This window comes from Zosterops lateralis (genome assembly GCF_965231275.1).
Source record: "Zosterops lateralis genome assembly, chromosome: 4".
Classification (NCBI taxonomy): Eukaryota; Metazoa; Chordata; class Aves; order Passeriformes; family Zosteropidae; genus Zosterops; species Zosterops lateralis.
In genome coordinates this window covers 67,964,702-67,989,103 of record NC_139765.1, presented here as the reverse complement: position 1 = coordinate 67,989,103, position 24,402 = coordinate 67,964,702, and the positions used below count along the sequence as shown (strand labels likewise).

At 37.7% G+C, this 24,402-nt stretch overlaps 1 protein-coding gene and 1 long non-coding RNA gene across 3 annotated transcripts in view; both read right to left on the bottom strand.

Moving 5' to 3' along the window:
- Positions 1 to 24,402, bottom strand: part of LOC310909031 — a 264,699-nt gene that overhangs the window by 13,967 nt on the left and 226,330 nt on the right. The window lies entirely within an intron of this gene.
- The window catches only part of UPF2 (UPF2 regulator of nonsense mediated mRNA decay), a gene marked incomplete at its 3' end in the record, with an annotated part of 53,302 nt that continues 29,009 nt past the window's right edge, over positions 110 to 24,402 (bottom strand). Inside the window, exons 12-22 of one of the 2 annotated variants that reach the window (XM_083859302.1) lie at positions 24,180 to 24,365; positions 23,433 to 23,636; positions 22,488 to 22,763; positions 20,970 to 21,153; positions 18,762 to 18,901; positions 17,614 to 17,718; positions 16,596 to 16,694; positions 15,742 to 15,909; positions 11,157 to 11,298; positions 7,464 to 7,584; positions 110 to 1,345 (exon numbers count right to left, since the gene is read on the bottom strand). In XM_083859302.1, the coding sequence (XP_083715428.1) occupies positions 1,336 to 1,345; positions 7,464 to 7,584; positions 11,157 to 11,298; positions 15,742 to 15,909; positions 16,596 to 16,694; positions 17,614 to 17,718; positions 18,762 to 18,901; positions 20,970 to 21,153; positions 22,488 to 22,763; positions 23,433 to 23,636; positions 24,180 to 24,365 (1,635 nt within the window). Of the gene's footprint in view, positions 1,346 to 7,459; positions 7,585 to 11,156; positions 11,299 to 15,741; positions 15,910 to 16,595; positions 16,695 to 17,613; positions 17,719 to 18,761; positions 18,902 to 20,969; positions 21,154 to 22,487; positions 22,764 to 23,432; positions 23,637 to 24,179; positions 24,366 to 24,402 lie in introns of those variants that run through there. The other variant, XM_083859303.1, reaches the window with a different exon arrangement.

The following is a 24,402-nucleotide window of genomic DNA, read 5'->3' as shown; positions in this document are numbered from 1 at the left end:
TCAAGTCAGACTTGAATCAAAGACCTGGAATTCCTGTCCAAACTACAGCCCACAACACACCACAAACCCTTCAAAACATCATTTCCAAAGAACAAAGTGAATGTCAAGAGGCAGACACGGACTCTAAATTACAACACTTTATTGCAGCATTGGCAAAGGTCAGATTTCTGAAGCTGGTGAAGATCGGGCGGCATTTCTGTATGAAATGTTACAATTTTACAAGTCTCCCTTCCTACATGCAGAAACCAAAACCAGTGGTAAAAAGGATTTTAAAAGAGCTAGAAAAAAGAATTAGTAGTAACATACAGATGGGCTCTTTAACTCAATGGACTACCTCTACCTGAAAGCAAACAAAACCCTATGCTAATAAATAACAGATTGTCAGAAACAGACCAAGAAACCTCATTTCTACTTGGAAAAAAAAAAAATTCTACTTGTTTCCAGACTTAAATCTTTTTTTTTTTTTTTTAATTTTTGTTTGTTTCAATAGACACAGAGGCTTATCAACCCATGAAGATCAACAAAATATTTGGATCCACTCCTTGACATCCTCCTGTTATGCTGACTGGCACGTTTTGGTTTTCAATGATACATACAATGGGCTCAACTATATCCCTGTCCTTAGGCTGGTGTCAGGCTGTTCCAAGCAGTACGAGTCAACACCCCGTGTTCATCAACTTCGCTTTCTATTTTAAACCTTAACAGACATTTTACCTCCTTGGCTCTTCAGCTTTTCACCCCTCCCCACCCCCTTTCTGGCACATCTGGCAGCAAAAAGCTCTTCCTTAACCATGAACATCCTCACTGAGGAGTGTTTGAGGAGTTTTCCTCCTCGCCAGGGGTTTTCTTCCGCATTTTGCCGTTTGCTCTACGTTTTTCTACCGTCGGTTTGCAGCCCCCAAAGAGCATCCTTCCAACACCAAGTGCTCGAGTCGGAGACAACATAACTTGTGGCGAGTTCAGAGCTTTTATTTCCCTGCAGGCTGAGCTGCCAAAGGCCTTTCCCCTTCCAGTGTGATCATCTGAACTCCACGCTGCTCCCGGCTCTCGCCGAGCTGCTCGCAGGTCAAGTTTCCCCATCTCGCTCGTTTGCTTCTGCTCCTATGAGAAGATTAACCCTCAACGCGGTTCCCATAACAAAAAGCATTTTTTGGGGGGGTGGGGGGGGAGAGGGGAGGCTGCTCTTCGTGCCCCACGGCCCCAGCCTGTCCCAGGTTTGGGTTCTGAACGCTCTAGGCTGACATGCTGAGATGTGTCCACTGCTCTCGTTTAATCGCTGGAGGACTCCACAACACCAGAGATACAGGACCTAATGAAATGACACTGGCGGCTGGATCAGCGTCTCCTGTGGGAAGAGCACAGAGGAATCACGTCAGTCCCAGGTGCCCAGAACTCTGCCACTCGTTCTGATACTCTGTTACCCTCTAACAGAAAGTTACAGATTTTTTTGTCTTTCCTGCACAACCGTTTCAAAAGGCCACACCGGACAACAGCAGGGGGATAATCTGCACCTCATCATCCCAGATGAGATGATGAATTACTGAAGCATAGCTGTGAATTTGCTGAAAAAATGAGTTATTGCAAAGAGTTTCCATCTTTCTGTGCAGTTTCTTAATGTTTAGAAGTTCTGCAGAAATGTTACAAAGGGCTTTCTACAGGCAAAATATTGGTTAGAACCTTTTTAAGAGTTGACAGGTGCATTTAAATCTTCCACTATCCCTTGTTCAGGAAACACATCCCTACCCACAAAAAGTCACATTTAATTCTCTTAAGAACATACAAGTGCATTGAAGAATGACCCCAGTCTGTAGGCAGGGGATCCAGCAAGACCAGGGCAATGCAGCAGTAAGGCCACCCCAGTGTCACTAACCAGCATAATGCAGTCACTGCATCTGGGATTGTTTTCAACTGCTTTTAGGCTGCAAATTAAAATTAGCAACAGACAGCAAAATAAAACTTCAACATTTACAGTTTCAAGAAAGCTCCAGGGCTACACACCCAGGTTTTTTACCATGTAAACACAACAGTTCATGTTTCATCTGTGCATAATCCTCCAGTGTTTGTTGAACATCATTTGATCTAAACCTGTTTTTTACTGAAGATCTTGCAAGAAAAATGTTACAGATACATTAACTGGACATAGTAACTTCTGCATCTCTTGTAGCAGATGAACCCTTCACAGTAATTTTGTATTTGTGTGTGTTGCTTTGTTCTCATACCCAGTATTTGTTTATATAAAAATGCTGTGTATTTTTGCCAGGAAGTCCTGAACTCACTGCAGCACTGCTTCTATTATTTGGTTTTAACCACCTTTTAGTGTTACATAATGTAATATTCCAATTCTTTGTGGCACACTCAGCATCAGAACACTGGCTATGTCCTTTCAATAGAAAAGAACTTTAATTTTTATTTATTTAGTAGACCGACATCTCACTTGCAGAATGTTCCAACCGAGGGCAGACATAACTGAATTGCAGGATCATGCTTTTAACTCTCCATCTCCCCTTAAAAAATAATTCTACTGCTGATGGGAAGGGAAGGAAAAAGGCTGGGACTGGCTGTATGTCTCCAACTTGGTCAGAATGACTCTGACCCAGAGCAGCAGGTACCAGCACACGCTGGTGGCGGGTCCCTGTTTCAGGGGATTACAGCAACGTGCTGCTGCCAAAAACAGCAGCAGTAGCTTTTCTCAAACCAGGTATTTCACAGTTGTGTCTGACCCAGTGAACTTGTTACAAACCTGTATTTGGTAAGGCCAAACTCAGTACACAGATGTAATTAAAACCATCTTGAGCTCTATGTGTAAAATGAATCAATTCTTTGCAGTCTCCTCCCACACTCCCCTTCCTGCCAGCGACAGTGTTATTAATTTGTATGAAATTCACACAATCGGCTTCTCACGGCTCTGCTGAGCATTAACCCAGCCTGCCTGTGACAGGGAAACACAGAACCTCTGCAACAAACCATGGCTGAGGCAGAGAACTGGAAACCATGAAAACACACAGAAACATCACACCACAGGCTGTGAAATAATCACAAAGCCATGGAGAAGACAACTTTACAGCTGAAACTGAGAAGTGCCCAGGAGAATATTAATAATCAACTCCTTTCTGCCTGTTGCTGACATCGTAAGATCACAAAAATCTCTTTATTTCTTGACATGTGAGACCTTTGAAGTTGGATTTCACATTTATCCCTAATCCCCTCGTATCCTCCAATCCACAACACTCTGCATTTCTGCAGAACTGCATTTCTTCACAAATCTCCTCACAAACTTCCAGCTCCAAACACCTCCTCTCCCAGTTCACTCCCTGCTTTGCTTTTCTCAACTAATCTCAGCTTCCCTGCTCTTTGTTCTCTCTCTCCCCTGATCACCCAAAACCACAAACAAGCAACAGAAAACACCAAGGTGCCCAGAAAAAACCTATCACATCTGACTTACCACATTCCATACTGTGGTATGGAATAAACCAAAATTCAAATAAACCACAAAAGCTGGGCTCACCTAAGTGAGAGAATCTTAACTTCTGCAAGGTGTTTTATATTCTCATCTATCCATTAAAAAAAAAAAAAAAAAAAAAAAAAAAAAAACCAAAAACAAACAAACAAACAAACAAAAAACCCACCACACTGACAAAGTGAAATCCAAGTCAGTGTGTACAGCAGGTTGGGAGCAGGGAGGTGTTTTGGGGATTGGCAGCTGGTTTCCAGAGGGCCAAAAAGCTCCAGGTGTTTTTGGCAGGTAGTTATTATTTATATTGAAAGAACCTTTTCAAATACAGCAGTCTTTCTAACTGAGCATGGCTTATAAATACAATTCTGCCTTCCATTCTCTCTAAGCTGAACTATGATCAGGTGTCTCTCCAACTTTGCTGTCTGGGTTAGACCCACACCCAGCCTGCAGAGCTCAACAAGCACCTGAGGCTTTTCTATTCTCTTTTGTTCAGCTCCAGTGCAGTCCACCAAAAGCAGCTGCAAGATTCAGAGTCCCCCTCCCCTATTCCTCCCTTTGCTTCCCTCTCATGAAACAGCTGAAAAGGGGTTTGTAATTTCTTAGCTGTGTTTGAAAGGCTCATCTCAGTAAGAAGTGAATTCAAAGCTTCATAAAGCAGCTTTGTCAACACATCAACTTCATGGCAGGTGATGCATGAATTGTGTTGGTCCAGTAGCTGAAACAGAAAATCATGTTAATTTCACATTTCTCCTTATTATCCAAACTCTGATTTTTTTCAGCATTAATGCAATATTCTTTATGATGAGAATATTTAGCTAATAAAATCCCAGCATCCTGTTATTACTGTTATGCTTCATTTTCCTTTATTAAATGGGTTAAAGAGAAATAAGTCAGATGTAAACAGGAGATCTGAGATCACCATTTAACTTGGATATGATTTGGTTTGCCAGTCTATATCTGCATCCTGCTGGGAAACTTGGGACACAGGCAGGCCCTAGACTATGTTTTCAAAACAGCAACAAATTTTGAGACTGCTTCTTTTAATAAGGAGAGGTTTAACAAGATAAAACCCTTGGTAAGGCCCTGCTTGGCAACAGAAGAATTACAGGGAGAAATTTGACTTTCTTGGTAATCAATGTTTTTAAAATGATTTTATATAATGTAGTTATTTTTATTTAACTTTGAAAACCAAGCCATTTAATGGATCTCGATCCTCTTAAACAAAGGAAAACCACTTTATATTTTAAAAGGCTGTTCATAATGGTACAAGTCTATTTTTATGATCATCCCAACACCAAAAAAATTTACTTTAGTGAAAGTAATTTTACTAAATTTTGTGTTTCCTGAAGATAGTAGTTTAATAGCCTGAGAGCCAAAGGCCTCTCTCAACACACAAATGATACAGAACTGGAGACAAGAGAGAAAATTGTTTTCTTCCCAGTTCTGATGAAGCAAAACAAGGAAGTCTACTTTTAATGGAGTCACAGTAAATGATCTTTAAGGCCAGTCAGCCTTAAAAGTACAAGTCCCAGAAAGAATCTCCTCCTTACAGGATCAGCAGGTCTCAAAACCTGAGGCAATACAAGCAGGCAATTCCAAACAAACAGGAATAAACTCCATTTTTTGATCCAGCATTTTGCACATACTTAATAATAAGAAATCTGGCAAAGCTTGTAAATCTCACTGCATTTACTTTAGTACAGAACAAGGACATTAAGAGAGGAGAAATAAAGTAAAAACTGCAGACGATTTCTCTTTTTTAAAAAAACATATAGAGAGTTAATTGCTCAGTGAGATCCAGTTGTTCAAGGCCAAGAACATATTGAAGAACCCAATGCTACCCTCATCCATTTCTGAAATGAACTGTTACAATAGGTAGATTTGGATTTAACTTCCTAAAAGGTGAAACACAGTGCTTAGGGCTTGTTTAGTAACACAAAAGCAAAGGTAAAAACAACAAATCAATTTCTCTGCTCTCAACACTCCTGAAATGCAAGAAAGGCCTCATTCCTACCTCAGCTATCAGCACCTGTCACACTGTACATTACAGCAGAATCAACCAGATTTATTTGCTTAGACTATCCCTAACCTCAAGAATTTTAAAATAAAAAGTTGTATACCTAAAAGAAAGCAGCAAACTATTATTTCCAGTAAGTTTGAGTTATTTTGCAAGAAAATAACATTTCAGTTGTGTTCATGTACAAAGAAGCAGCAACAGCACAACACAGTGTCCCTATGAAAGTGAAAACATCTGTGTTATACCATTGGTTCTACCAGGTAGGAATGTGAAACCTTCTCCACATAGATATTAAAATTAAGAGCTCAGTTCCCATCTGCTCAGTGAGGATCCTCCAGAATCCTCAGAATCCATAAGGTAACGTTTTAACAAAGCATGAGGGGGGTCTGGGCAGAGACTGCAGTGCAACCTTGAAAGCCAGAAGACAATTTTCAATATATCCCACAAATCAGAGGCTCTAAGAATGCAGGCAAGAGACAATCTGTGCCAGTGGGAAGCCATTGGTAGACCCACAGCCTCCAATAAATAAATGGAGGTAGGAAAAGTACGAGTTCCTTACTGCAGGCTGAGATGGCTCAACCCATGCATGACTGCTGGGCAGAGCACTGCAGTACACAACAAATAAAATATACCTGCTCAACAAACTTCCTTGTCTCTGTTCCAAGGAGCTTATAGATTAAAAGGAACAAAGAGTAAACTCCATTAAAAAAACCTACATCAGAACTACAAGTGCATGGCAGTTGAATAAGCAAACACTATTCAAACTGTTTGCTGGAAAACGTCTGACCTACTTCACAGGGAAGTCCTACATCATATTTTCCCTACAACATCAGAACAGAAAAAGTTTTCTAAAGAAAATAATTTAAAAGAAATCTACAGATATCACATTTACTGGTCTGGCTGTTGTATTTAAAGAATAACTGCAGCATGAAGCTTGTGCCTGAAAGAACAGAAATGTTAATGAAACACCTGCAAGTATTGTGGCAATTCAGTGTACCTGAACACTCTGTATTCCTAAAATGCCATTAGGTCACAGTGATATGAAAAAGCTCAATCGAAAGCACTGCTTATTTTATTAAGTTACATCTGGTTCATTTTTAAAAAAACATTTATTTTAAACTGCAATCTTTAAAAAAAAAATTGTGCAAGCAGTGTCTGTATGAGGTCTCAATGGAGAGAGTGATCATCAGGACATTATCAAATGATCATAAATATGTACCATGAAGAAGTTGGAAATGCTACTGTAACACAGAAATAGTACATTACATTAGACTTATTTGCAATTTACAAAGACAGACCCATTAGGAGGTAAACCGTCCCTTCCCAGTTGCTGCTCCCATCAATCCACCTTTGAAATTAATTTGCAAAGAAAAGAGAAACATGAAAGCAAGTCTGCATTTCACCTGAAACTGTCTACTCAAGTGTGTGCTGCCAGGCTAACATAATGGTTTACTTGTCAGCTTACTCTGAGTGAGAAAAGACACACTAAAGCCTCACAACAACTATTAAGCAATAGGGAATGACTCTTTTCATGTTAACACTGGTTTTGGTACACTCTTGCAGACCATAAATTGAAAGTTCCTCTCCATCTTCACCACCTTTACCATATTTACTTTCCATTCAGGGCATCAAATACAGAGGAATAGCTGTCAACATTGCAGAAAGAGCAGAGTGAGAATTTTTGCAGATACTAAAAGAAAATATCCTCTCCCTCTCTCATGGAGAAAGCAGACTTGCATCTTTTCCCCTACAAAAAGAGGCTCAGATTCTAGCAGCCATTTCACAACTGAAAAATAATATTTTGGCTTCCAAACTGTCACGGAGGTTCAGACACTGTGTTAGCAAAAAACACTGCTTGGCATTTTAAGAGAATGCTTCAGAATGGAAACGACTGCCCAAGCAGTCACTACAGAGATCATTATCTGTTTCAATTATAAAGGTAATTACTTGCCTAGAACCAGAATTACCACATTTAAAGGAAGATTGTCCTACCTCCCACCGGTTTTAAAGATTAGATCTGCATTAGGTGCTCCCTTCGGATGCTGGTAACGAGGCCGCCGCTCACGATTAGTATTTGCTGGAGCTGGACGCTGTGCCAGAGACTGCAACATTTCTGGGATTTCAAGCAGAAGAAAAGTAAATAGAAGAAAGAAGAAAATACATTTTCTATGCGTCATTTTGCATAGGAATTTACATATGCAAATTTCACTGCCATTTACACTTACATTTTGCTGTAGAGTCAACACTCAAGTTATTCCACAAAAGTTAATTTCAAAAAGTTACAGATTTCATCCACAGCTTTCATAAACCCAAGCTACCCCACAGTATGAACTTGCATTTCCAGATGTTCCTGCAGAAGGAACTGCCAGCAATGGTTTTCATCACAGATGCTCAAGAAAAGGCCTGTGACCTTCTCTTTCTAAATACATCAGTCACCACTTTCTTCACCAATGACCAGGAACAAAGACTCACAGCAGCACGAGTGGCCTCAACATTAAACCTCCCTGGAATAGTAAAACTGGACAATGCTGCTGCCAATTAAAAGACTCAGCTAGAAATCTGTCCTAAAATTAGGCATTGCCAGTCAGGCATTTAAGTCTAAGCTTGGCATAATTGGATCATTTTCCAGGAAAGACAAGGCACCTGAAGAAGGTGACTCAGCTGACCTACATTGCACCAGCTGTCCCATGGATGGAGTTTTTCACTTTATCATCAGTGGGAATAATCTGGCTGCGGAAAGCAGCTCACACTACCCAGTTTAGCCCTGGACAGCCTTGTTTTGGGCAACTGAAAATAGGATAGTTTTGTATTTTGATATTTGGTAAAACCTTATTTCTAAAACTTAATTTCATTTTTCAATGTTAAAAAAATGTTTCTTTACCAGGCTAAATGAATGCTTATTAAGTAGCCAATATAATTAAAGATACATCATAGGAGGTAACCTCTGCCAATCTGTTAATACACCTAATGGAAAGTATTCCTACACTCCACCTGAGCAGGGATCTACATTACTCAGCAAACAGATGGGATAAACGAGGGGGAAAAGTGGACTAAGCTGTTAAACAGATTATGTTTGAAAGTCTGCTCTGTCTGGTTCTCTAATCTCTGGTAATCTCATTGGAGGCACACACCCATCACCTGCTGCACACACACTGCTCTCAGTGGGGCCAAACTGGAGACTCTAATGAGATTCCCTCATTTACAAGGTGCAGGTGAAACGTTCAGTAAAGTTATCCACCCAGTCTTGGAGAAACTGGGAAACTGTGACTGATTTAACATTCAGTGTCTGCAGTCAGTGATCCTTGTATCCATATTCTGTACACTGAATTCAGCACCTGGACACACTGACAGCCCATGTTTGTAAACATCATGAAACATCAGCATTCCCAACAACCCTGTGCCAGGAGAGAGCTCTGGGGGCAGACAATGAGGAGGCTCAGGAGGAAAACCAGATGAGGGTACCCTGCCAGCCAGGTGTGAGCAGCAAGCAGTGAATGAAAAAGTATGTGCACATCTGCCTCTTCTGTTTCCACACAGCAGATGAAAGGAAATATGGCACTGGGAAGTTCAGAACTGGAGAAGGTGACAGAAGGCAGAGATGGCAGGGGAGCACAGTGTGTTTTCTAGGCTGAAGGCACATCACCAAACCTCCTTGGTTTTTTAGTGAAGAAGAAAATAATCTGCACAGAAATGTACCAGTCTAAACAAGAGAACCACCCAAGTTCCTAACAGTTCTTTAAATTAAAAAGTGTTTGTAATATAATAAGCTTTGCTGAAACATCAAATCATTATCTGATACTACTTTGAAGTCCACTGATGAATTTCCATCTATTAGCTACCCCGTGCAGATGAAAAGAACAACAAGTACAAGAGCAAACGCTGGGACAACCCTGAGGCATTCTTCAAGAAATTGAGAATTCTTCCTCTCTCGGTAACTTCAAAGCTTGAAAGAGAAATTTAAACCCAACACTTTCATTCAATGGGTAGGTACCAACTTGTCACAGACAGGATGACTCTTCAAAAGTAACAATCAACTGCACAAAATCTAAATAAAAAATTGCTCCAAAGGTGAATGTAATTTGGCCTGTTTAATTTAGCCTGATTAAAAGATCCTTCTTAGTTTGGTTTTATGCTGTATATTACCCAGGCTAATAAGATGAATCAACAGCTGTTTTAAAAAGGAATGTCAATTATGGAAAAACCTTTCTCTTTTGTGTTGATTTCCTGTATTGTTTTATACCCATCAACTAAATAAAAATCTATGAGAAAATTTAAAAAAAAGCCTATTTCCAGTTATCAATTTGTGTCACTTGTCTGATTTTGCCTAGCAGAAATAAATCAATGTGATCCTTTTTTGCATAAAAAGCACAATTGCTCATAATAAAATCTTAGATTAAACAGGTTCATTTTAGGTATCAACAAAGTCATACAACGGGCTACAAAACCCAAATGCCTTGACCAGTAGAAATATCACAAGTATCTAATGAGGAAAAACCTGCAAAAAGTCTGAGAGAAGCACTAAAATATCTAATTCTAGAGTCTTCCTTTTTCACAGGTGGCTTTTTAAGAACAGAATGTCTCAGGAAAGTTTCTGAGCTAATTACCAAGTTTAACACTAAGAATATATTGTGTTACCACTTCAGAGCTCAGCAGACACTCACTTTGGAAGACAATCCTTTTTACAATGACCAGGTTTAGTTCTAGTGGTATCGAAGTTCTGCAAGAAGTACTGGATTCCATATCTTATTCCAAATTAGAACTGCTTTAATTTCCCACTTCTTGATGAACAATGACCTTTCACTAAATACCTCAAATGAGATTTCCTACTAATTAACTACTTACACTGTGATTACCACCAGACTACAACATCTTTACAGAAAAAAAGCAGAGCAAAAACTTTTGAGATGTTAAATGGTAACAGGAACATAAGACATCGGTTTTATTGGCCTGGCTTTGTTTTTATCTGAGTAAGCCAAGTGAAGCTGAATCTGAAAAAAACCCACAACCCAAAACACCCAACAACCAAGCACATCATGTGCACGTGTTTGGGGACTGTATGACCTGCTGTACTCACTGTTTGCTTCAACCTGTCCAGGTTCCAAAATGCCTGACTCGCATGTCTTCAAAAAAACAAATTAACTGTGTCATCTGTAGGAAACCTTCATTTTGTTAAAATATGCTTATGCTCCAGATTTGAGGACTCCTAGAACCTTTACAATATGAAGCTGAAGTAATGTTTTGTATTTCTTAGGTGAAGGTTACTTCAGGACTTTCAAGTTTCAGCAAGCCTAAGGAGTCTAAATATTATTAATATCTAAAATAATACCTTAAAAGCAGAGCCTAAATTGTACAGAATTCATCTTGTATGCAACTCAACAATCTTGCAGTAAACATCACATTGATTTTATATTACCTTAATTTTAAAGGAACAATCTCAGTTCTTCCCTTTTCTCAAAATAAATGGAAATGCTGAAATTTGAGACCCATTTGAAAATTCCTTTTCACGGAACAGCTACAAAAACTTCAAGTACAAAGACCAGGGAGGAAACAGAATGACTAAAACCAGACTGTGGGTTTCCTGTAAGTACTGCGAATCAATATTTAGAACTTCAGCTGCTAAGCATCACAAATAATGCTTTCTGCACATCCCCAAAACAAAAACAATATACTTGGTGATTTTCTTACCCTGATAGTCCTCTTGTTCCTGCCGTTCATTGATATCCAGAGTGAGCTTTTTCATCCTCATTCTCTCCTCCTGTTCCGCTTGCTGTTGGTTCCAATGGTTTGCAGCAAGTTGGGAAGACATTGGTACATTTAGGATCTTAAACTGCAAATGAAAATAAGTTTTTAAGTGTCCATCAGAGAAAAAAACCCAACCAGTACAAAACAATCCAAAATACAGAAATGCTATGGCTATTTCTAGGTTATTTCAATACTTTCTATGAAATTTTGTTACTGTGAAGTGTTTTGTTGGTTTGTTTTGAACCTCTGTTTCACATAAAGCAGCAGGAGAAAATGCAAGATCTGTTAAAGACACAGAGAACACATAAAAAAGGTGTCCAAAACCTACTACACACAATATTCATGTGAACAAGTGACTGTCTCTCTCTAGGAAGGCACAGCTATATGTCTTATTTCTTATTTTCACACCAGCTGATTTGCCCACAGGGAATTGCCCTGGTCTTGAGACAAAAGCACCCCAGCTGGCTCAGAAAGCTGCATCTCCCTCTTCAGATCTCTTCCTTCCAGAGAGATGAAGCCTCCTGAGCAGAATTTCTACTACTATCCCTTGTGATAACAGAGGAAAAACATGCCAAGCATTTCAGACATTCCCTGGAAATCCCAATACTTTTGTTTTTGAGAATCATTCTGGCTCCCCAGTGCTTCTTCTTAGCCTAGAGACAACCACGGAGTCAGATTGATCTTTTCCTCCTCCCCCATACACAAATGGGACCACCACACATTCTGATTTAAACATCCATTATCTGATTTGCCCTAAGACACACCAGGTAAGCCTGGCACTCCCACAGAAGTATCCTCTCCCTGGAAATCCAGCTGGTATTTTCAAGGAGGTGTAAGGAAGGCAATTTCTTTTTCCCCAGACTCAGAAAATCCAATTTGTTACTTCTACATATCTATTTTCTTTTTACAATTGTTCTAGAACAGAGAAATAATTCTTAATTTTATCCACAACTGAAACAACAGTTCTCAGAAAATCCTTAATGCTAAAGTTTGCAAATATTTAGAAAAATCTCACTTCCTCCTTCAACTCCATGTCCTTTAGAAATAAGTATTTCTGTGCCGTAAGAAGGGTAATGCATTTAAGGATAATCACTCTCAATATTCCATGAACTACACTGAATCCTGCTCCTTGTTACTCGTCATGGGAGATCTATTTCCAAAGAAACAGAAGTAAATTCCTAAGTGTTCTTTTCTATTACACTGTCAAAAGCTGCAGAGAAAGACAAATTATCAAAACCTCTGCTGAGAAGGTTTAGAGTAAAAGCAAAATCCTCACCACCTGCGGTTAGTATTTAATGCAATAATCACTGAACAATCTCAAGGTATCTCAGAGAGTAATGCCCCACTAGCAGCAGAGGGATGAGTGTGAGAAGACTCAGAAGAAGCACTTGAAAATAAACTGTGTTTGAAACAAAGACAGACTCTTGCAAAGACCTGAGAAAAACTTGTGCACAGTAAATCCCTAAACCCTACCAACTACAAGGTGTATTTACATGAGATTTTTGGGAGGTGGGGGCAAGGGTAATAACACACTATATTGAATATAAATGAGGTTGTTATTAAGGTGTGCAGGGAAGAATAGAAATGAAAATTGAAATTCCAAGAGCAAAGTAAGCTCTGGTTACTTATTGCCAAGCAGGCTGTGCAGGTTCCCAGATACCATCAAATGAACTTTATGTAAACTGCACAAATAACTAATCCATTAGCAGCATTTTATGATAAAAATCATTCCTCAGCTTCACCAGTAAGCTCCTCAACCATTTTAATTATTATGTCCTTTATATTTTCTCCGTTCTATGGATTTATCAGCTAAATAGGATTGGTGTTTCCAGACGGGATGCTTCAAGTAGAAAAAGAAAACTGAACTACAGAGGGGTGTAAATGAGAGAAACAGATAGAAAAACAGCAGCCTGGCAATTAAAACACCACTGAGTCACTATCTCAAGGCAATCAGCTGCCACCTGAAATCAAGTCACTGATGACAATTACTACAGGATATGATGATTACTGAGCAACTGAAACATTTCCGATTTGCAAATATTGCAGAGGTGTATCAAAAAGCTCACATCAAATCTGAGAGGTGGGGGCAGGACAGAGGATTTCTCTTTAAAGATGTCAAACTGAAGGAAGATCAAAAATCATTATTCAGAAGACTAGACTACAGATTTTATAAAAATGCCATGAGATAAAGACATGACAATATAAATGAGATGAAACATTTCACATTCAGGGAGAGATGTGACCATTCCATGGATATTATCATTCTTTTATGGAGCCCTGTGAAAAATCTTTCAAAGGGAAGGAAACTTTTTGTCTTAGGTAGTAACCAAATTTCTTGACTTTCTTTTTACTGTCTGTACCTCATTTTAGTTCATACCTACCTGGCATAAAACTTCTTGGTTCAGAAACACCAAATGGTATTAGATACAGCTCAGCTCTGATCCCTTACGATGCCAACATTATTTCTCCTTGCTCTCTCATGGCTTATGGATAAACCACAATGTCATAATCTTAATTTCAAATAACCACGTTAGGTTCTACTGCTACTAGTTTTCTAAGATTTGAGGATAAAATATGGTGTCCTTGTCACAATGAGCCTGCAACCACCATGAATTTGGATATACACAGCTGATAAACACCAGTCAGCTGCTCTTATATTACTTCAAAAAAAACTATTTGTCAATGCGGCACTAAAATCTGGGTGGACACTGACATGTGAACTGAGTATTTGGCAAATGGACCTCCAGTACCAAATGTCACCCTCAGAAAGGAAGCACAGCACAATCCTTTTTTTCTAACATTTGTTGTTTCAAGAGAACCACTGACAATGAACACGGAGACTGAAATCATTACTAGCAGAGCAAGCAGGCTGATGTCATTTATCACTCCGGTGACTGTGCAGATGAAGCTACTTACAGCCTCCTCCCAGGTTGCTGCAAACTTCTTTTGACTGTAAAAGATGAAGTTTACAGCTATAACTTAACATCACTTCAAAACTCACTGCAGACTCTGCTCATGCAGATTTAAAATAAAGCACTGTAAGAAGGAATAATTATTTTCTTTTCAACTCCACCTCGTCTTTCCTGCTTATTTTTCTATTAAAACTCTGTACTAAAACACATTTTTTTCTGAATACAGAACTATGGACAAAGAAGTCTTTCATTAATTCAAGAGCTGAAGTAGTCTATAAAGCAACTGTTTTCTACATTTCTAGAAACACTGAGAGGAGTTTTGGCAGGAAGAGCCTACTCCCAAAACCAAATACTGGGGGAGGAGCAGGGAAAACTCCTGAACAAGTTCTGCTTTCTTTCTAAGTCACATTTCTACAATATTTTCCCCTTTACATGGAATATGAATATCCCAAAATTCCCTGTAACTACAGATACTCCTCGTAAATTATCCTGAAAAAGTTAAACAACATTTAAAAAAACATGGAGTTCTCTTAAACCCCTTCTCAGACCAATAACCACAATTAAAAATCTCCCACTTAGAGCTTTTGTACAACTTTGTATACCACATTCAAGTTCCAGGAAAACAGAATAACCACTTCCTACATGGCTTTTTGAAATGTGTTTCATATGAAGGAAGAGAAGGAGTCAGCTTCAGGTTTCTACACCCAAACAGCTACACTGCTGTCATAATTCAGGTAACAAATGTAAAAACCAAGTAATGACATGGATCTAAACACTTGAAAGGCTCAGATCCATGGCATGAAACAATTCCTTGGGTATGCTTTCCATATAAATTCAGAGTAATTTATTTTCATCATTAAATTACACAACCAAAATGAAAAGGTTTCTTTAAAAACCCTAAACCATGTCAAGAAATACATGTGGAATGTGTTAGGTAGACATTTGTGTACTGTGCATTTGCTGAGCTAGGAAAATTCAAACATATACTGGAGAAAAGAGCCAAGATTAACATACAGCTTAGCTGCATGAAGCAAGGAGTTAGTTTGTTTTATCAACCTGATTTCCATTTAAGTTTATCCAAGAGATTCACTCTGTGCATTCTAGAATAGTCCCCTAACAGTGTCTTCAGAGATAGTGACGTTTTTCCTTTTTGCAAGTTGAATAAATTCAGCCAAGTGGCAGTTACTTAAGTGGAATTTAGCAATAACCATGTATCTTGATTTGAAGCTGAAAGTGTTTTTAGAAAAGCTGTGGAATCTTAAAGATTCTGGAATATTCCTTTTTCTTTCTACTCCTTTGAATGTTCAATGGCAGTTCAACAACCACATCTCTTCACCTTCCACAACTATATCTAAAATACATGCAAGACATACCACTGAACTCCTGGTAGAATCACCAAATGTAAATACCAATGGTGTAATCTGACCACAGAATTTTTCTACATCATTTCTATTAACAACCAAGAACTCCAAGAAATTATATATATGGCATTTCCATGTGTCAAAATGAAGTTGTCTATATCTGAATTTGAGAAATTACAGAAGAAATAAAAAACTTGCGTTACTTGTTTTTGAAGTGAAAGGCCTTTATTTATTTAAGCAACACCTATAACTTACCTGCTGTTTGTTGCCTTTTCGTGTTAACATGACAAATGGCATCGTGTCCCCAGACTCTGACTCTCCTTCCCCACCTCCAAGTGGGGGGCCCTTCTTCAGCTGACTTTTGAGATGCAGAGGAATAGCAACATCCAGTTGATGCACCTTAACAGATTCACCACTTCGTTGCTATGAAAAGAGAAGTGAATTCTGTAAATGATCAGATGCTGACGCCGCCAGTCGGGCTGGCAACATTAAGAGTTTCACAACTGAGAAAAGGTTTAACCTTCCAGGAAAGCGAGTAATAAATAAATACATTTATTAGGCTTACTATATTTTACTTTTGTTTTCCTTGTTTGTGAAGAAGAAAGTTACAAGGCAATCTCTTAGGAAAAGAAATCTAGAGACCTGATGAGACACTTTGTAGAGTGTACATTCTTAATTCAAGAGTTTTTTTGGTGCATCTTATTAATATATTTATTATACAGGGCTTGCTATACTGAATCCTGAAATATTTACCAGATGTGACTAAGAAAACAAACTACTAAAAGCTTACGTAAATTTAAATGTATCTGCATTTTAAGCCTATTAAAGCCTAAGATAAAAGTCAGAAGTGTTGCACAGTATCTGCTGCATTCATTATTCATTCTGTAAAATATATGTCAGTATGTCAGTTTGTCACTGGGCAAACAATATAATTAACAGCTATTTTACTAAAGTCAAACAAGTCAACTGCAGAGAAGAGACCAAAATAAAGAAAAAAACAATCTTAATTCCTTTAGTATGTTAACCTAAGCATTAATCACTTATTTACTTTAAGAAAAAAATCAACTACAGTTAGCTGTACATTAAATTAAGAAAATAACTATTTATACCTGAAGATTTTCCAGCATCATTTTATCCAAGGCCTGAATGAAGTCCTCATCCTCTGCACAAGGGACATGCTTCAGTCCTCCTCCTTTAATCATTACTTCCTATTGCAATGGGAAAAATTGGTCCATTACGTTAGTTTCAGAAATATGAATATTCAGTCTAGAAATAAGTGGAAGATATCCTTACTGCTTTTATATCATACAAGATCAAAAGGTTTATAGCACCAAACTGTTCAAGAAAGAAGTTTTCAGCCTTGATTATCTTCTTGAAAGGCAGATTTACTGCTTTATGGTCACTCATAACATTCTGACAAACTCATGTATGAGTGTGTGTGTGTGCAGGTGCAGGGACACATTCATGATGTGGCAACAATTAAAAAAAAAAAAGTCTCTATCCTTAACACACCTATTTAAATTCAATTTTCCATTAAGTCAGATGGTATTTTCAAGACAAAGGCTACCTTTCAATTACTTAGAAAGCACAACATGACAACAAAAATGTCAGAAGTCAGCACCCCAACACATTGTTTTATAATGTTCATTACTTCCTTACTATGTAACTGCAATTCAGGCTCAACCAGATGGGCTCTTTAGCTGCAAACATTATAATCTGTCAATCCTAAATCTGTATTGTAGGAATTTCACACTTCTTGGCTTGTCTTCTTTTCTGTTTTGAGATCTGGTGAAGTGTAATTGGCTTACCTTGCTGATAACTATCCGTTTGCTACTACTGCTGGCATTGCAAAATCATCATTTACACAGTATTTTCCAGTCTAGCTACCTGTGAAAGCTCACAGCCTTGTGAAAACATGCTGCTATAAATTTGACAGCATAAGAATTTTCAAAAGGTAGTAACCAAAGTTTGCAAATATAAAAATAAGCTATAAAATGTATTTGAAATAATAAGGAAGTCTCCTTGCTGTATTTTCCCAGGTATGTTATGAGCAGCACTGGCAAAAAACACTGAGTGAAGAAGACAAAGATGCAAATTCAGTTTGCTTCTCTCCAGCTCAATACATACTGTATTCTCCTCATCGGTTTCATTTTCCTTATTGGAGTCTGTAAGATAATCGGTGTTTTCCTCCTCCTCTTCTTCACCCTCTTCTTCCTCATTGTCAGAGCCCTCCTGAAAAATTCAATTTTAACTGTTGACTGTTTTAAAACAAGAAGGACAGCTGGTTCCTCAAACATTTTCCTAAACTTTTCACGTTACTTAGTTAAGTCTTTGTAAATTTGTCTGGTTTGTTTTTTATTTAATGTTTGAGTCTGAACTCACTCAGCTTTATTACTAATTTCACAAATGTACAGTAGAAAACTGGGAGCAGTGGCTGATACACGCTGCCACTCAGAGGAAACTCCACAAGCAGGAGGAATGGACTGGCAAGAACTCATGAAGTTCAAAGAAGGGAAATACAAAAATCTCCAGTGGTGCCTTCCCCACCCTGTACCTGTTTCTGATTCTACTGATACTAATTCATGGGTGAAGGCACAAACCCAGCCAAACTTCAGGACCTTTAATGCAGAGAGACATCTTTTGAAAAAAAGCTTATTAGTAAATCAACCAGCCTAAGCATATGGAGAAAAACTGTTCTCTATTTCCTTGATGAACTCATTTTGTTTTAACAATACCATTATCATGTCAACTTTGCTGGGTCATAGTGACAAGGCAGAATTTCTATGTACTTGTGGGGTTTTTTATTGGCTCCACCATTTTTGATTGAAAATATTATTAGCACAGTAAACAAGGAAGGTTTTTACGCTCCATAAATCTTTTATTTATTCATATTGCATAAGCATACCCTGAACACCTGTTATTTTTCCTAATGGCTGCTTTGACATTTAGTCAATACATTTGCTTCTACAACAGATAAAGAAAGTCATCTGAAAGTGACTTTTTTCATGCCAAAAGCTGAAGGTATCTTCTTGCTGAGAAGCAGCACATACCCTGAGCAAAGCTGCCAGGTTTAAGCTTCTGCCAAAATAAGAAATAAACCTCAGACACTCAGTTCTCCACATACACGGAACTGGGCTGGGAATATCCTCACAGCACTGGCTGGGCTGTGCACACCCAGATTTCACCTGCTAACTCTGACTTAGAAGGGCTTCAGAAAGTAACAAGCAATCAGAATCACTTCTTTCACATGAGGCAAGGTAAATGATTAAATTCACCTCTTCTTCTGGCTCATTTACTTCACTTTCATTTCCAGATTGTTCCTCTGTCTCTGCTCCACCTTCCTCCTCTTCTTCATCCTCTTCCAGATTCTCTCCTTCCGTAATGGAATCCTTGGAATCTTTGTCATTCACAATTCCTGAAATTTGGAAAAAGAGAAAGATTTAGAACATTAGAACACAAAAAACCACTCAATGTGGAAGATCACTTCAAAAGTCCATTGTTACTGAGCACTAAAATTTCCCACTGGCCATAATAATTGACTTCTGAATGAAACATTTCCTATATAGTTAACTTAGACATAAAGGGTAATAATGTCCTGTCAGAAATGAAGGAAAACATTAGACATTAGAATGTTTACAATCTCTCAGAGAACAGAAGAAGCTGTGTAAACTGCCTCAAAACATCCTCAAATTAAATGTGGACCCTATTGAAGCACACAACAAAATCTGAGTACCAAACTACAGAGACTGCACAAAACCAGCAGAACCCAGAGATATGAAGCCCCTGCAGTCTTTGCTGCAGTACTTCCCTCTACTGTCAATTAACAGGTTTGAAATAACAATTTTCTCAGCCTGTAATAAACTTTTATGACTCTCTCCTAATGCTCTGAGGCTGTACTTCAACCTATGAGGATGCAGGTGCCTATCTGAAATCTCCGGGAAAGCAAAGTCTCTTCCCCAAGTACTATCTGGTGTGCTCATCCTCCTTGCAGACAAGGTGTGACAGCTCCTACACTGTGTTTAGTTCATCTTGCAGTTTGTCTTGCTGACCTGTTTGCCTTCTGTCCTTCAAGATGTTTTAGCTTACTCTGGATGTAAAATATCAAATATAAATATCTCCTTCCTTTCAGTAAGGCATCTTTCAACCTAATACTGTTATGTGTACCATTCCCACAGAAGTGAAAAATTAGTTTCAGCTTTTTCCAGTGTTTCAGTGTCCAGTTTAGTCTTAGATATAGATTTCAATCAGAAAGATTTTTAAGAATTTTTAAGAATTAATTTAAGCTTTTAAGAATTGAGCACAGTTCTGATTCAGGAAAAAAATTAAGATCTGTTTTTAGAGAATGACTACTGGAATACTTATGTCATCCAATGCAAACCCTTGAACTTCCAGCATACACCATTTTTCTCATACATTCTTTTTTTTTTTTTCTTTTCTTAATTTACAAAGCCACTTAATCCTCCAGAGGATTGATGATGTCAGACTTCTAGGTCACTGTTTTTTCTAGGAATTTAGTGAGGAGTCAACACAGTCACTATTCAGGTTGTCATTCCTTTTTTGACATTAGACCAACTGCACTTAGGGCCAGCCATTAGGGTGAAGTTTTGTGAAGCTCCTGTTATTTGCAGGAAGGAAATGCTGAGTACCTTTCAAAAGAATATTACAGTTTATATAACTCTTGGTATATTTCTTCTTGGTTATCATTTTGAGAGCATGAAAATCCTGAGTTTAGATCACAGTGTAGGGGAATTCTAACCTGTTTTTCAGTTACTCTGTAGGGAATATCAAGGCATGTCAATTAAGTAAAGAGCATATTAAAAAAAGGTTCATCCCACCGAATTCAAGGATTATTCTTAAAAAATGAATGTGTCCAAGTAGGTGAAGTGCTCTAATTAACACTTATAAAGTGTAAAATTTACACATAAAATCTTTTAATGAACAAGCTTGTTTTCAAATAAAGGTGGAAGATTAGAAAACAACTTCATTTAACAAGTAATGAGCACAGTAGTATCCAGCACTTTCTAAGAACAAATATGTACAAGAGGTTTAAAGGTTAATATGATAACAGTTTCAGATACTCACTAATCAGTGTATTTTCAACTGAGCTGTGCTGCCAGCCCAACTGTTTTCTCCTGAAATTAGTGTGATTACTACATTTTTCTGATTAAATTAATGATTTTCTTCCTCGTCATTTGCACCATGTGACTCCATAAATTAATACACACACACCTGCTCTCCAAATACTATTCTATTCAGATTATTTATATTGACTATGTTTTACAACATCTACTACTTTAGAATTATGGAGATTCTGTATGGTATCTACAATGACTAGAAACAAACATGCAAAAAAGTTACAAAAATATTTCTATCATGAGAATAAGTTATCGTAACAATAGTTATCTACTGCCATCATAAAGAGACAACTTAAAGAACTACAGGAATTGTCAAAAACATCTGACTTTCCTTGCACATTTTCTTACCCAATTTTATTAAGAATTCTCGTTCCAAGTCTTGCACCTGTCTGACAGCTTCTTCCAGAGAATTGCAGAGTTTTATCTTTGGTCTCAGCAGTTCCAGTGTATCACTGATCATATAGTCTATGTCTATAGGAAAAGGGTGGTCTTTTGTCCAAACATCCAGACTTTTTTTCCACCACACATAGCGCTGGAATACCAAATATTGAAGTCAATTATATGCACACGGATGTTTATAAACCACTTAGGTTAAGAAGTTTAAAATGCCTTGTTTGTACAGTAAAAAATGCAAAAGTTTTCATGTCACTACTCTCCTATTTCATACAATTACTAGATATTTTAATATCACTAAAACTTGTTTGATAACATGGGATATCACAAATATTAAGAATCATAACTACTGTTATAAGTATGAAGACTGAACAAAAGAGCCCTGAGAAGAAAGTGCCTTCTCAGGGTAAATTCTTTCTACAAGAGATGACCATTTAACATCCAGCCAGCTTTTGATTCCTTCCTCCAAATAATTTCAAGAAAAATGAATTTCTGTATTATGGGGAAAAGGGAGGAGGCACATCATAAAAAAAAAAAAAAATCTTTGGACTGCAGCCAGCTTCAAGTGCTTTATCCAGTTTGCTTTACAACAAATTCACATACACCTCTTACAGTGACATTGTAAAAAATAAATGCTGATTTTAAGTGAACCTAACAGTGGAACATGAGAACTAAGGTACTGCAAAATCTGCATCTGAAAATGAAGTATGAGTAACAGAATCTTACTCAAAAGATGACATACTCAAGTGGAAGGCTTGCTGAAATTATTAGGTGTAACAGAAATATAATGATGTCTTCCACAAAACATTTGTTTTTGCATTTAAAAATGCAAAAAATGTGATCCTTGAGGTCCCCTCCAACCTAAACCATTCTGAGGTTCTACACTTCAAAACAGCATCTTACACCTTGCATGCAGATGAATCATTTGTATCCTTGAGGTTTGAAATAAATTATCACCTTAATTTTAATTTTTTTAATACCCTTGTTTTAGTATAAATTATAGAGAAAAGCAGACAGAAAAAGAAACTAAATACAGCAAGTTTTAGTATGAATTCCATGGTCTGGAATTCCTCATTTCAGTGTTTAAATACTCATTCTGAAATATTTGCCCCACTTCGTTGCATTAATTGAGTCAGAACTTTCTTTGCTGCAATTTGTGCTCATTACCTCTCATCCTTTCACCATTCATGCCTGAGAAGTATCTGACTCCTCTTTCTCTACAAAAACCATTAGCTGAGGACAGCAGCCTAAATAATCTTCTCTTCTTCAAGTTCAGCAAACCCCAGTGTGAGCAATGAGCGCTCCCTGATCATTTTGGCATAATTCAACATATCACTTGAAACTAAAAGTGCTATAAGACAGACAAGATTCTACAATGTACAGTGCTAGAGAACGACGAAATAAACATGTTACAGACTGACTCATATTAGCTTGTTAAAGAACTTTTAGAGTTCTGCATAAAATTTAGAATACCTGAAAATATACAAGGAAGCAATCAAGTTTTCTCTTGCTGGATCCTCTGTCAAAATATTGCCCACAGGTATCAAGGATAGTACAGACAAGTCTGATTCTGAAAAGATGCTCTGGAGGGTCCAGTGGACTAGGACTGCCATCAGGATTCACACCAAATGAGGTGAAGGAATACAGAGTTCTAAATATCACAGCTGACTCCACCATTCGGTAATTGTAAAGCTCCCCCAGAAACTTGGCACTGCTGATCCGCCGTTGGTTGAACTTTGGTTGATTAACCTTTATCACAAAAGAAAAGAAAATTCACTCTATCGTGCAGACACAACAGATAATTAAAATACCCAAACCCAACCAACCTTTTACAAAGGAAAAAAGTGTATTAAAAAGTTGACAGAATTTCTTATAATAAAGGATGGTTATTTATGGCTACATACATTACACAAAAGTAAACACTAAAAAGTAATTATGAAAGCTGATCAGCTAACATTTAAGTTCCAATACATTTAGCATACACTCCATCTTAAATCCATGATGACTTTTCACCACCCAGAGAATTCTTGTAATTATAAAAGCTTTTAAAATATGGACTGGTCTCCAAAGTTACTTGAAGTTGTGTAAATATGTCTACACTGTCAAAATATAAATTCTATGGTCTTACTGTGATAAGGGAGGCAAAACAATTGTCTTAAGTAATGTTGTTAGTTTGGTTTTTTTTTTGTACGGCTATTCTATTAATTTAAATAAATCTATACAAAGCAAGTAACTGAGATAGAAAAGTCATCAGACAAAATAAAATAAAATAAAATAAAATACAATAAAATAAAATAAAATAAAATAAAATTTAAAAAAAAGAGAACCCACGAATTCCTTTCTTTGAGCACAATTATTTTCGTTTTCCTTTCAACATAAATAGATGAGTAGAGCTTAGCAAGAATACTGATAGTTTACCTCCATTCCTAGTCGAATATCCTCTAGCACTCCATCCACAACATGTATTCCAACATCTTCCTGGTAAAGGACCAACCCTGCTAAGAGGTTGGCTACACAGTGAATACTATTATATTTCACATTCCAGATGTTGATCATACAGCATATAACATAGTCCTTAACTTCTGCATCCTGCCAAGGCAGCTTGCGCATCTGTCTCAGGACCTAAACCAAATTTTAAAACAAGCTTCACATTTTAGCAGGTAAAATATCAAGATGCTCCCTTGTCATCCCCCCTCTTTTTCCTGGTTGGGATGAAATTCCTGTTAACACCTGCAAACAACCTCATTGTCCCTTCCAGGCATCCTCCAGACCTGCAGTGGCCATGGAAGGCTTCATGGACATAACCCAACTGCTGTCCTTGAGCTACTGATCAAGTTGTCCAAAGCTGTTCCATAATTTCCTTGCTCTTACAGTCTGTATTTAACTGAAGCCTTTTGTCCCTTACTCTCCCAACACAATGTACAGAACATAATGATTCTCCTCTCACTCTCCCTTTGTTCAGCATTTGATGCTGTTGAGAACACAGGTCCACAACTGGAGTTCTGTGTGTCCCAATAAAAGGAATTAAACCACTTTATTCATGAATACAAAAATGATCCCTCTTTCTTACAACTGAAAAATCCACAGCCCTCCCCAAACCTTTTCCAAAGTTACCACTACTCCACTTTCAGTAAAAACTGCATTAAAGATTTTGAAAGGATTTACCTTCTCTGTGGTGACCTTGGAGAGATCCTTGTAAAGAAGCTTACGGATATATTCCTGCAAAGGAGGACGTTTTTTCTTCACAGTTTTTTCAGCTGGAGGGGGATTACAGTAGTAATAGGCATTTTCTACCATTGTAACATAGCGTGCATCAAGATGCATTGCTTGTTTTTTCCTCATCATTTGTTCCTGGAAACAAATGCAAATGACCAGTTAGAGATGCTGA